Source organism: Scyliorhinus torazame, chromosome 11 (genome assembly GCF_047496885.1).
Source record: "Scyliorhinus torazame isolate Kashiwa2021f chromosome 11, sScyTor2.1, whole genome shotgun sequence".
Lineage (NCBI taxonomy): Eukaryota > Metazoa > Chordata > Chondrichthyes > Carcharhiniformes > Scyliorhinidae > Scyliorhinus > Scyliorhinus torazame.
In genome coordinates this window covers 210,247,189-210,261,558 of record NC_092717.1, presented here as the reverse complement: position 1 = coordinate 210,261,558, position 14,370 = coordinate 210,247,189, and the positions used below count along the sequence as shown (strand labels likewise).

Sequence of the window (14,370 nt, the reverse complement as noted above, 5' to 3'; positions counted from 1 at the left end):
GTTATTGGTGATTGTGTTGCCTGCTTTCAACATAGCAGAATGGGACAGACTCAATTGATCCACTGGTCTTTGTTCTGTCTTTCATTTTTGTATATTCATATTCGGAATTTAACATTCTGATTTAAAAAATGCAACTGTGTTAGTTCGACAGATGCCGCTTTATGTATGGGTTTCTAGTGAAGTTAAAGGATTTTCAGTTCTCATTCTGAAACTTGGAGTTTATAGCTGGAGGTATTAAGTTACAACTGCAGAGTCTCCAGGTCCTTTGCCTATTTCCATACCAGTAGTTCCCAGCACTACTGAAGTTATCTATTGATGCCTGTGTGCGAGAGGAATGTGGCTTCAGTTCTCAAAACAAAAATGAAAATAATTTTTTCTCCAATTCCTGTTCTGTTTACTCTTCTGATGATACTAATCTCACTCGCTGTAGGTTTCTGTGGGAACCAACAGGCCCTGGATAAACATACAAAATAGAGGGAAACATAAACCAGCAAAAGACCTTACACTGATCTTACAATTTGTTTCGCAATAAATTACAATCTGAGCAACCTTTTCATCAGAAGTCACTGATAAGTAACCCTCCCGAGCAGCCAACAAGTTTCAGGAAGCAGCTCAAGGCAGAGGGCATCTCAGTTGAGATCATTTCTATCCTTGACCAGTGTCTGCACAGGTACACTGTGTAATGATCATGAACAATTACGTGTTTACTACTCCTTTGCCTGAAGCGAGTTGCAGTGCTATTACTTTCAACTGACGTCAGCTAATCACACAGAACAAAATTTAGGATCTTCTAACCTCAGTATCAAATTATGTAATTAAGTTATCCATTGGTTGTCAAGGAAATTGCAAAGTCATCCAATTGTGCTATGTGTCTGGCAGTTGATTAAAAGGGAAACCTTAATTGTTGTTGGTGATAATGATGGATTTTTAGTAGTAAAACAGGTAAAACCTCAATGGAAAATGGTATGTGTGTGTAACAAGTGGTCAATCTGCTACCATCCATTTTGTGAACTCACTCAAGTTGGACTTTATGCCCAAATACTAACTAAGTATTGGGTAAGTAATGTAGGAGGAGGCCCACATCCCCACATAGAGCAAAAACACCAGCATAGACCTTGTTGGGCTGAATGGTCTGCTTCTGTGCTGTAGATATAGTTGGGAAACTATTGTCCACCAATTGATTATTAGCTTCAACTGCTTTGACTCAATTGCGATACATGCTCAAGATTTCATTCTTTCAAATAGCATAAAATGCAGAAGTCAGTGTGCTTACCATTCCCTGATGTACTATTTCCAATGCTGTAAGACAAACATCTCGATTGGAAGAGCTGCAAGAATTCAACATGCAAATTAGTAGGACACCATGTCACTCTAGAGCACTTTGAGATTTTGATGAGACGGTCATTCAAATCATCTTTTTTTTATAACCTACTGAAAAGGTAACAGTCTATATTAATCCTAAAATCATGAGGAAACCGAGTTGGCTATTCAACCTAACAACCCTGCTTCGCCATCCAATAAAATTGTGGCTGATCTGATTAAGGCCTTTACTCCACTTTTTTGCCTACCCCCATAACATCACTCCATTGTTGATCAAAAATCTGTCTAGCCTCGAGTATATTCTTATTTGTTTGGAAAGTGCCCAACTTTTTTTCCAATTAACGGACAATTTAATATGGCCAATCCACCTATCCTGCACATCTTTGAGTTGTGGGGGTGAAACCCACCCAGACACAGGGAGAATGTGCAAACTCCACATGGACAGTGACTCAGGATCGAACCCGAGTCCTCGGCGAAATGAGGCATAAGTGCTAACCACTACACCACCGTGCCGCCCCGCCTCGAGTATCTTCAATGACACCGCCTCCACTGCTCCCTTGCTGAAGAGAATTCTAAAGTATCCCTCTGAGAGAAGAAATCTCTCCTCATATCCATTTTAAACTGCCCACCCCCTACTTCTAGATTCCCCACGAGAGGAAACATTTTCTTATCATCTATCCTGTCAGTCCCTCTCATTTTATTTTATGTTGCAATATGATCACCTCTCATTCATTTCAACTGAACTGAGTGTAGGCTTGACCTATTCAATCTTTCTTCAGAAGACAACCTCCTTCATCCCAGGATTTTTGGATACCTACCATATTATGTGAGACTTGAAAAAAGAAATAAACATTTTTCTTGTCTATTGGGACACACAGATATCAGATGGTTCCTCACAAAAAATAAAATCGCAAAAATCCATATCTCTTGTTCAATATGAGATTGAAAGCGGTTTAATTATTTTGCTGCGACATGTCCATATCCATGTCCAAATGCAGCAAGACCTGGACAATACCCAGGCTTGGGCTGAGAAGTGACGAGTAACGTTCATGCCGCACAAGTGTCAGGCAATGACCATGTCTAAGAAGAGAGGATTTAACCATCGCCCCTTGATCTAGGCGACTTAAAACTGATGAAGCTTTGGAGGAATATCGGGAAAGTAGGACAAATCTCAAACGCGCAATAAAGAGGGCTAAAAGGGGTCATGAAATATCTTTGGCTAACAGGGTTAAGGAAAATCCCAAAGCCTTTTATTTGTATATAAGGAGCAAGAGGGTAACTAGCGAAAGGATTGGCCCACTCAAAGACAAAAGAGGTAATTTATGCGTGGAGTCAGAGTAAATGGGTGAGGTTCTTAATGAGTACATTGCATCGGTATTCGCCAAGGAGAGGGACATGACGGATGTTGAGGCTAGGGATGGATGTTTAAATACTCTAGGTCAAGTCGACATAAGGAAGGGGGAAGTTTTGGGTATTCTAAAAGGGATTAAGGTGGACAAGTCCCCAGGTCCGGATGGGATCTATCCCAGGTTACTGAGGGAAGTGAGGGACAAAATAGCTGGGTCCTTAACAGATATCTTTGCAGCATCTTTGAGCACGGGTGAGGTCCCGGAGGACTGGAAAATTGCTAATGTTGTCCCTTTGTTTAAGAAGAGTAGCAGGGATAATCCAGGGAATTATAGACCTGTGAGCTTGACGTCAGTGGTAGGCAAACTGTTGGAGAAGATACTGAGAGATAGGATCTATTCACATTTGGAAGAAAATAGACTTATCAGTGATAGGCAGCATGGTTTTGTGCAGGGAAGGTCATATCTTACAACCCTAATAAAATTCTTTGAGGAAGTGACAAAGTTAATTGATGAGGGAAGGGCTGTAAATGTCATATACATGGACTTCAGTAAGGCATTTGATAAAGTTTCCCATGGCAGGTTGATGGAAAAAGTGAAGTCGAATGTGGTTCAGGGTGTACTAGCTAGATGGATAAAGAACTGGCTGGGCAACAGGAGACAGAGAGTAGTGGTGGAAGGGAGTGTCTCAAAATGGAGAAAGGTGACTAGTGGTGTTCCACAGGGATCTGTGCTCGGACCACTGTTGTTTGTGATATACATAAATGATCCGGACGAAGGTATAGGTGGTCTGATTAGCAAGTTTGCAGATGATACTAAGATTGGTGGAGTTGCAGATAGCGAGGAGGACTGTCAGAGAATACAGCAAAATATAGGTAGATTGGAGAGTTGGGCAGAGAAATGGCAGATGGAGTTCAATCCAGGCAAATGCGAGGTGATGCATTTTGGAAGATCTAATTCAAGAGCGGACTATACGGTCAATGGAAGAGTCCTGGGGAAAATTGATGTACAGAGAGATCTGGGAGTTCAGGTCCATTGTACCCTGAAGGTGGCAAAGCAGGTCGATAGAGTGGTCAAGAAGGCATACAGCATGCTTGCCTTCATCGGAGGGGTACTGAGTACAAGAGTCGGCAGGTCATGTTACAGTTGTATAGGACTTTGGTTAGGCCACATTTGGAAAACTGCGTGCAGTTCTGGTCGTCACATTACCTGAAGGATGTGGATGCTTTAGAGAGGGTGCAGAGGAAGTTCACCAGGATGTTACCTGGTATGGAGGGTGCTAGCTATGAAGAAAGGTTGAGTAGATTAGGATTGTTTTCGTTGGAAAGACGGAGGTTGAGAGGGGACCTGATTGAGGTCTACAAAATTATGAGAGGTATGGACAGGGTGGATAGCAACAAGCTTTTTCCAAGAGTGGGGGTGTCAATTACAAGGGGTCATGATTTCAAGGTGAGAGGGGGAAAGTTTAAGGGAGATGTGCGTGGAAAGTTTTTTACGCAGAGGGTGGTGGGTGCCTGGAACGCTTTGCCAGCGGAGGTGATAGAGGCGGGCACGATAGCATCATTTAAGATGCATCTAGACAGATATATGAACGGGCGGGGAACAGAGGGAAGTAGATCCTTGGAAAATAGAAGACCGGTTTAGATAAAGGATCTGGATTGGCACAGGCTGGGAGGGCCGCAGGGCCTGTTCCTGTGCTGTAATTTTCTTTTTTTTCTTTCTTTTCTTGACATTCAATGGCATTGCCATCACTGAATCCCCCACTACTTAGGGGGAGGCAGTGACATTGCGGTATTGTCACTGAACTAATAATCCAGAGACCAAGGGTAATGCTGTGGGGACCCGGGTTCAAATCCCACCAGTGCAGACGGTGAAATTTGAATTCAATAAAAATCTGGAATTAAAAGTCTTAAATAACCATGAAACCATTGTTGATAGTTGTAAAAACCCATCCTTTACCTGGTCTGGCATGCTTGTGACTCCAGACCCACAGCAATGTGGTTGACTTTTAAATACCATCAGAGATGGGCAATAATTGCTGGTCCAACCAGCGACGCCCCATCTGATGATATAAATACTGTGACTACAAGGGCAGGTCAGAGGTTAGGAAACTTGCAGTGAGTAACTCATCTCCTGACTTGCCAAAGACTGTTCACTATCCACAGGACACAAGTCAGGTGTGTGATGTAATACACCCATTTGCCTGGATGAGTGCAGCTCCAACAGCACTCAAGCTCAACATCAGTGTTCATTAGCACTGCTGCCTCACTGCCGCAGGGACCCGGGTTTGATTCTAAACCCGGGTGACTGTTTGTGTGGAGTTTGCATATTTTTCCCGTGTCTGTGTGGGTTTCCTCCGGGTGCTCCGGTTTCCATCCACAGTCCAAAAATGTGCAGGTCATGCTAAATTGCCCCGTCCACAAACATTCACTCCCTACACCACAGTGTACCATTTACAATATATTTGCAGGAACCCACCAAGGCTGCTTCAGCAACACCTTCCAAACCTACAACTGCTACCCATCTGGAAGGACGAGGGCTGCAGACCCATGGGGAAGGATTCAGCAGTTCACCATTCACCGCAGACATAAATCCTGTTATAGCTGCTAAATCTTGCGGGAGGGCCATAACGGGATTTGAGATCTCAGTGTGCGATCTTCCCTGCTCACCATTAGTGATGTGATCAAGTTCTCTGTGGTGGGGAGGGGGTGGGGGGGGGGGGGGGAAATTCCATTCTCCATGAAGGGGGGGGGGGGGGGGGGGTAGGTGCCAACCTCCTTGGGAGTGGAGGATGTCCCGATCTCCGTGGGGGAGGGGGGTCTTGATTTCTGTCTGTGGGGGGGCGGGAGGGAGGGGGGTGGGAAGTGGGGCCTTTATTGTAACTTTGAATCTCAGAATCCTGGCTTTGCCAGCGTGTTTAAGTCCCGCCCCTCCAGATGGTTGTGTAATCCTCGCCAGAGCTCTGAAATTGCACAGAGAAGAGAATCAGATGAGAAATAGCATCTGTGAAGTCATTAAGTTTCACACAGCTTTTCTCGTCTGATTCAGCACTCTGCAATTTTGGGAAAATTCCACCCATGGAAACACCACCACCTGGAGGTTCCCCTCCAAGCTACTCAGCATCTTGACCTGGAAATATATCACTGTTCCTTCACTGTCGCTGGGGCAAAATCCTGGAACTCCCTCCCGAACAGTGTGTGTAACTACACTTCAGGGACTGCAGTGGTTGAAGAAGTCAGCTCACCACCACCTTCTCAAGTGCAATTAGTGATGGGCGATAAATACTGACCTCACCAGCGATGCTCACATCCCGTAATAAAGGAATAGAAGAAAAAGTCTACTTTTTAAAAAAAATTTCAAGTCCCCAATTCTTTTTTTTCCCTCCAATTCTTTTTTTTTTCCCAATTCAGGGCCTATTTAACTTGGCCAATCAACCTACTCTGCAATCTCTGGGTTGTGGGGGTGAGACCCACGCAGACACAGGGAGAATGTGCAAACTCCACTCGGACAGTGACCCGAGGCCGGGATCGAACCTGGATCCTCGGTGCCGTGAGGCAACAGTGCTAACCACTGCGCCACCATGCCATCCTGAAGAAAAACATTTGCAAGTAAATACTATTTTTGTCCTGTCTCATTTCACACTGCGATTTGACAAATAAGATTTTGAGGGAGCGTGACAGAGTAAATGTTGAGAGGATGTTTCCTCTCATGGCGGCATCTAGAACTAGGGGGGACAGTTTCAAAATAAGAGGTCTCCCATTTGAGATGGACACAAGGAGGAGTTTCCTCTCCCAGAGGGTGGTTAGAATTTGGGATTCTCTTTTCCAGCGAGCACTGGGGGCCGGGTGATTAAATATATTCAAGGTTGAGTGAGACAGATTTTTCACTGACAAGGGAATGGGTTGCAGTGGACAAGCTGAAAAGTGGAGTCAAAGCCACCATCAGCTATGATCTCATTGAATGGCGGCATAGGCTTTGTGGGCTAAATGGCCTCCTCTTCCTTATGTTCTTCTGATGCCCCACTCCTGTGGCACCGGAGAAGCAGAGTAACAGCTGAACAGAATCCAATTTTATAGTGTTAGGCTGGATTCAACTTCCATGAAAATATCTTGTCGTGAGTGAAACCTGAGGGCCAGTATGACTCCAGCACCAGCTTTTATCCACAATGCAAGGATATAACTTTACAACCTTCAACAAGACTGTATTGATGTGCATCTGGCAAGCCTGTGCTGCATGCTGCTGCCAAATTGCAACTAAAAGAAAGACAAACTTACATTTATTTAGGGCCTTTCCTGACCTCAGAATGCCCAAAGCACTTGACAGCTCATGGAGTCCTTTTGAAGTGCAGCCACTGATGTAATGTGAGAAATAACTATTCACAAAGGCACACTTTGGGTGGGATTTTCCACCCCTCCCCGCAGCATGTTTTCAGCGGTGAGGAGGCCCACCATTTACCGGCGGTGGGATGCTCCGGTCCCCCCCTGCTTTTTTTCAAATTCGTTTACGGGATGTGGGCGTCGCTGGTTAGGCCAGCATTTCTTGCCCTTCCCGAGTTGCCCTTCAGAAGGTGGGGGTGAGTTGCCTTCTTGATCGCTGCAGTCCTGCTGGCGGCAGGGTTTCCCCTTATTCACAGGCTCCGCCACTGGGGCTCCTGCGGCAGTAGTTGGCGGGACCGGATGATCCCGCTAGTGGGAACAGGCAAAAATGTCCGTCCAATCTGTGGGATTGATTATTTATGCAATTCGTCAAAACCACTGCATTTACCTGGCATTAATTGGGTCGTAACAGTCTCAAAATGGAGACTTTCCTGCCCTGTCAATACCAGACAAATTGCTGTTTTTATTTTGACAAGATGTTCAGAGTGCTTGTCTGTAAACGCCCATTATAATGTAGGAATGAGGATCCAGCGACTCAAATACAACCTTGATGGCCATTTTAGATCATAACTGGTTGAAGTGGGTGCAGTGCATACTCTGACCAGTTACAAGGACTATATTGCCGAATAGGCCCAGCAAAGGGAAGTGTCAGCTTTTCTGAGGCCTCTCAGTAAGGCTGGGTGCTTTAACCTCTCTGATTGCAATGCAAACGCCGCCCCCCCCAACACCACCACCGCCACGCTTAATGCACCAAGTTAAGCAGCCACATTATCCTGATCAATGGCTTCAATCTGGCAAGCCTTACCTATTTGACACTGTGCAGCTCACTTACTAAATTTAAATTGGGCCATTGCCACAGCATCACAGGATACCTTTTGCTGCTGTAACAGTGGGTTGGCTACTACCCTCAACCAGTTGGTCAGCCATTCGTCAAAATCAGTCCTGATATGTCCTTGATTGAGTGCTTGGAAAAATGTGTGAATTCATTTAAGGGCAGCATCTGAACCTCCACATTCGTCTTGATCATCGTATTAAAATCAAAAAATAGCAGCTTATTGTAATCGGCTATTTCAAATGTCACACCCGCCATCTTATAGAGAAGAGGGAACTCTAGCTGCAGTGTGGTGAACCAGTCTTTGCAAATTGGGAGTGACAATGAGCCATGAAAAATGGAGGCAAACTCATGCCATTTCACAAAGGGCAACACAAAGTGAGTTGGCATGATCAGAGAACTACGCTTCGCTTCCCAAATAATCCGATTGAATTGAGGAACAAGGTAAACACTGCAATAACTTTGCTCTGTCACCATCAAATCAAAGATCATGATGCCAATCATGTCACATCTGTGTCACATCAGCGTTCAGGTGAGAAACTGAGGGGAAATCAGTTGAGTACTCTAGTGCAATAACCTAAAACAAAATAGCGCATGAAGAAATGTTCTGGATATAAATATAAACATGTTCTTGGCTGACATAACCATAGGATCCCTCCAAATCTGAAATGTTGTTGTGGTATTAATTTGCCAAGAGGTTGCTTTGTGCCCAACGTATAAGTTCCATCATTGTCAAACATCTTGCAAGCCATTTTGTTCTATTCAGAAATGGAAATTAGGCTATAACAAGGTAACCATATGCCTTTCACACCTTGGTTCACAAATAACTAAGAGAAGCAGGTTAATAAAGTGATCACCAACGTTTGAATTCCAGTGTATAGATGGGTAGATTGTGTGACACATGGCCATGGGTGCAGCACCTCACGTGGGAACGTGGACTGGAGAATTGGGCACCAAGGTCAGTATGCGCCAATTATAGTGCTTCCAATTTTCCAGTGATTGAACTATGGTCCGTGTTCTGATCTGTGCCCCTGTCAATTGAGATTGCTAAATACAGATTTGCCTTGCCCAAATTTATGCTCTGGAGGAGCCTTCTGATCAGTCTACTCCTCTTTTGAGCGTCAAGGTGGATCAAATTCTATTACAAGGTTAATTCTGAGGCCAGTGAATCATTCAGCACCGCAATGCTCAGACTGGTGCAGTTTAGAGTCAGTGCCCGTCGCAGTTGCTCGATGAGAAGAAACTGATTGCATGAGTCCCGATTGTTGAATCAGGAGAAGAACAATAACTGTCAGGAAAAAGACACCCAGCAGCAGTATTTATCATCAATTCTAAACTGTTTTTCCCTAACTTTTATAGACTGACTTTGAAAAGGATGTAGATATGGCATGTCGATCAGGTAAGTGATTAAATAATTTTGTATAAGATTTACAATCTTGTTTAAACGGAATTTTATTTTCTCCTCCCTCCCCCAAAAAGTTCCATGTTGTGGTACCATTCTACAGATGCCATCTGTTATTTCCATTCAGAGGGAGATGGTGGTGTAGTGGTAATGTCACTGAGCTAGTAATCCAGAGGCTCGGGCTGATGTCCTGGGACATGGGTTCAAATCCCACTCTGGAATTTAAATTCAATTAATAAATCTGGAACATAAAGCTAGTCTCAGTAATGGTGAACATGAAACTATCATTAAGTATTGTCGTATTTGGTTCACTAATGCAAATCTGTCCTTATTTGGTCTGGCCAATTTGTAACTCCTAAAGATGGACAGCAAAGTACTGCCCTCTGAAATGGACTGGCAAGCCACACATTTGAAGAGCAATTCAGGATGTGCCAGCGATGCCCACAACCTATGATTATTGTCTGTAATCTTTTTATTTAAAAGTTTAGAAAATGGTGGAAATACTCAGCAGATCTGGCAATGCTTGCGGAGAGGAAAATAAGCCAAGAACCAGGTTCCGATGCAAGGTCATTAACCTGAAACATTAACTCTGTTTAACATTTCCAGGATTTTCTATTTTTTGTTTAATTTTGCTTTAATGTTCGCGATGATTTGCCTGGCTGTACTTCCAGTGGTGGCATCATGGCTATGCCCATCCCATTCTCACCTGATGCTCCCATCATTATCAATAGGTGGTCACCGCATAATCACCCGGAGGTGATTCTAACTTTTCTATTCCCTCGAAACAAGTGGCACCATGGCTACTTCTCGTGCCACGACTGATGCCCAAGCTGGTTTTATTAGGATGTGAACGAGATGAACATGCTTCATGCCATTTTGTCCTTTGTTGTTTTGACAACTCTGGCCTTATTTTAAACATTGCTAACCCTCTGTCTGGTGATTTGGGTTGAATTTCCTTGGCGCTGCTGCTGCTCTGCCATTGTAACTTGAGTGGGAACCCCGTTTACGTGTACAGCATGGGTTTCCATTGACGTTACGACAGGGCGGGAGGAACTCGGAGGAAACTTCACCCTCTTTCATTTTCTGTGCTTTACTGACTATGGTCAGGCACTTGACCAGTTGCTGCCACCAGTTGAAGAGCTCATGGCCCAACTGGACACTGTGCTTGTAGTGCTAATTGAGCATGGACATCCAGTCAATAAAGTACTGGAAAAAGAAACCTGTTGTGTGATATTTGTTTGTTTGAAGTGTAAAATATAATTTCCAAGACCCTCTCAGGAGTGACTTTAGATTAGAGACTTTATCTGATTGGTTGCCTCTGAAACAGTTATAATTAAAGCATACAGCCAGAATTTCACTTGCTGTTCTAATGGAAATTATGTACTTGTAAACTGCACATTTTAGAGTTAATAATTTTCCTTGAGGGAAGCTGAGTGTGGGTGCTGATGGATTGTATTGCAACACTACTTGAGACACAGTTTTAGTTATTCTTTTTGTAAATTCATATTCTTTTTAGTTTATCAAGGTGAAGGATGTCAGCGCTGGGGAGTGGAACACTTTTCTACTTTGAGAAAGCAGTGTCAGGATCAAGCACTCCCAGGTTAGGAATAGCATGGGCTAGATAACTGAATAAAGCTCCCTCTACTCTGCACCAACACCACGCCTTTAATCCCGGTCATCGGACAGCATACCCTCAACCATACAAACATATCCATTTACAACACCAGCCAACTTTACGTCCTCTCTGTGTGAAATTGCCAGTTTAGTGCCAATGTGTACTGTGGGATTGTCACAAAGAGCTGGGTTCAGAACACCTAAATATCAGACTGAAAAAAAAAATCACATTTCAGAGAATGTTTCCTTTGGAAAAGCCGACACAGAAAGGAACACTTAAAAGAGCAGGCAATGAAGAGCAATATGTAAGCTAACTGGGAGATTTTATAAAATAATGTCTCGTGCCCTTTATCGTTAATGTGCAGAGAGCTCTATGGGTGAAAAGTGTGGTGCAAAACAAGCATAATTCTGTTATTTTAAGGTTTTAAAATGGAGATTTTGTGAGATTCTTTAGATCTTGGTATAATAGGAATGTGCTTACAGATAAATGTGCTTACCCATGTTAAGGAGGATGTAAAATCTATGTACAGACAAAAGGAAAGAGTGAGATTAAGGAAAATAGAACAAGGCCACATAAATTGTTGACTTTGTTTATGTATATATAATATAGATATATCAAATTATGTTGAAGTAATTTACTGATTTATTAATATAGCATTAAAGTATTCATTTATTTGAATAGCTTCATTACCGTAATGTTAGTGTTTTATTACAGTGAACACAAAGAAAACAAACCCAGTCACCCAGGGAGACTGTAGCAAATCAATTCACATTTATGTAAATAGAGCCCTGAATGAAGTTCAGTAAAACAGCTGTGAACATCTGGTGGTCCTGTTAGTGATTTCCTGTGCATGTAGCACTTTGCCACATGTTGCTAGCGAATACGCACTCACAGAGCCAACCAGAAGAACCCTCTAATGATGTGCAGAAAATGTGCTCCTTTAATGAAATATGACACAGTTATTCTCAATCTTACAGTTTTAAATAAAGATATCAACACCGTCCGAACAGGAACACTCACGGGGACTCTAAAACGCTCGATGGTCCATGAGGAAGACATGAAAATGAAATTCACCCATCAGAAGTTGTCCGGTTTCTCAAGTCTTCCAGCGAATGTGTCGAAGATGCACCTCCAGGGATCACTGAATTACCCAGGATCGTTAAACATGAATGAGTTTAGCGACCATACCTTGAAAATAAATAAGAGTGAACAGCCAAAATCAATATATATATGTGACGGCGACATTTTCAAGCAATTAGACTCGGAACTCGCACGAGCACAGGAACAAGTGATAGATGCTAACTATGTTATTTTGCCCACCAACTCCTCCACGCTGAGGCCCAAACCAAAAGACGATAGCAAATATAATATTAACATTAGTCAATTGCCCCAGACTAGACTTATTCATCTGAATGCAGACAGTGGGTTTTGTGCGAAAAACTCACCAATGGATCATGTTAATATTACTTGCAATGAAAGGGCTTCTCCTGGCCACCAGACACAGAGTTCAGCAAATGAAACACAGCTCCCCAATAACCTGTGTGACACAGGTGATTCAGGGAACTCGGGGATGGTGTCCAAAAGCGAGACAGTTTCTACACTATCCACTAGCTCGTTGGAGGTAAGGACCAAAAATAGGAATTTTCTTGCTGTCATCCAATTTCTGATTTAATTTTGCCTCTTGGGTGTGTGATTGGCAGCGGCATTCACGTTATCAGGGGAACTGTGACAGTAGCGATCTGCAAATAATTACCTGAAAGGTCTATTATACGTCTTTGTCAATGTGAATTGTGACTGGGTGGTGTAAAATATTATAATGGCTTCAACGCACTACGACTTGCAGCGTTAGGACATTGTTGTACTTGCATAATTCTCCCACACTACCAGTTCTATTTTCACTTGCGCTTTCATAGGAGGTGTGCAGAAATCAGATGATTCTCTGCAGGATGGAAGAGACAAGTGGAATACAGGTTACCTCAGGTTTAAGTTCATGGAGCTCTTGTGGTGTCCCAAGCAATGTCAAATGAAAGCATTGAGAACAAGAGCCCCTTGATGTCAGAATGTTAAGGGGGTGGGGTTACAAGAAGTGGAGGAAGAAAAGACATAAACCAGAGCAAAAATATCTTCCAGATACATCAAATCTGCTTTAGTATCAGATATTTTTACTCTCCCACCCCACCCGCTCCCTGCTCCTAAATAAACGGATAATGCCAAGAAATCATCCTTGTCCACGTTGAGTAACTTCAGCAACCAGTTTTCCAGGATAGCAGAATCCTTACCTCCCTTGTTTCCTTTTTCAGAAGAACATGGAGAACAACAATCTTGTTGGAAGCATTATGCTTGGTTGAAATTATTTAAAAATTGTTTCCATTTCCTCATGTGCTGACGTTGAAAATGCACTGCTTGTGTTTCATCCAACTTTCCGCATTTCGACCCAGAGAATTTAGCAAACTGCTCAACCTCTTGCTTCCTGGATTTTAACAAGGGTTAATGTGCTTATTTTAAGCAGAATACTGATCCCATTAAAATAACAGAGAGAGGAATTGCAATCAACTGTGTTATATGGCTGCCCGCCAGTTTGAGACCCCTCTTCGGGATCGAAGTGTCGGTGGGTTCAGTATGAAGATAGCTGCTTACCTGCTCCCCAAAATGGGAGAGCTAAAATGGCTGGCGTGTTTAATGGCATTTGTGGCTTTCAGGAATACAGTTTACCAACTTCATGCTAGTTTTAGATAGCACTTGATGATCGACTCCAAGGTGTGTATAGTGGGTGAGAATCATCAACAATTGTTTTCTGTTGTCACATAATATTCCTTTCCAAGGTGGTTGATCTCTTGTATTGAAGCAAGTCTCAGCGGCCTTTGTTTTTATTCCTGTCAAATTTTTCATTGATTTCTTTTTGGTATTGTTATTTTTTTCTTATTGAATCATCCTGTAAAGCAGGAGCTTTTTATTTCTCTTGTGGGCAAAGCTTATACTCTCCAGATTTGACTCAATAGCTGTGTCAAAAATGACAAACTGCATATTTTCTGTGTTTGCATCCATGTCGTATTTTCACAAGAAATATGTATAATCAGGGACTTTGGTGAATTATAACTTCCTGCAGGATTTGCCTTCTCCTGTCATGTTCATCCCTTGTCACGGTGACCTCTGTTAAGAATTGAGAGACTGCCGGGGCAGGAGAAATAGAGGAAGGGCAGGCCTCGTCCGAAGAGGTGGATGTGGGGGAGGGAGACGCCGAGCAGGACATGGGGCACAGGCAGGCACGGGAGGCTGCACAATGTCATCGCCAGGGCCAATGTGCACAGGACGCCCTGATCGCCTCCAGATTCACCGACTAGGAGGGAGGGGTTGGAGAGGGGGGTGGGGGGACATGCTGGGCCCTTCAAATGTTGGTATCAGGTGGTAAATTGGAAGCAGCTTTCACCATGCAAGGAACAATCCAGGCAGGCTTTTTCCATTCCCGTGCATAGCCAAAT

General features: G+C 43.4%; 1 protein-coding gene across 12 annotated transcripts in view; it reads left to right on the top strand.

Moving 5' to 3' along the window:
* adgrb1a (adhesion G protein-coupled receptor B1a) overlaps positions 1-14,370 on the top strand; it is an 888,347-nt gene that overhangs the window by 804,233 nt on the left and 69,744 nt on the right. For 8 of the 12 annotated variants that reach the window (XM_072468275.1, XM_072468271.1, XM_072468268.1 and 5 more), the window contains 3 exons: positions 9,234-9,273; positions 10,793-10,876; positions 11,869-12,512. In XM_072468275.1, coding sequence (XP_072324376.1) covers positions 9,234-9,273; positions 10,793-10,876; positions 11,869-12,512 — 768 coding nt within the window. Of the gene's footprint in view, positions 1-6,076; positions 6,341-9,233; positions 9,274-10,792; positions 10,877-11,868; positions 12,513-14,370 lie in introns of those variants that run through there. The other 4 variants (XM_072468272.1, XM_072468276.1, XM_072468279.1 and 1 more) reach the window with 2 other exon arrangements.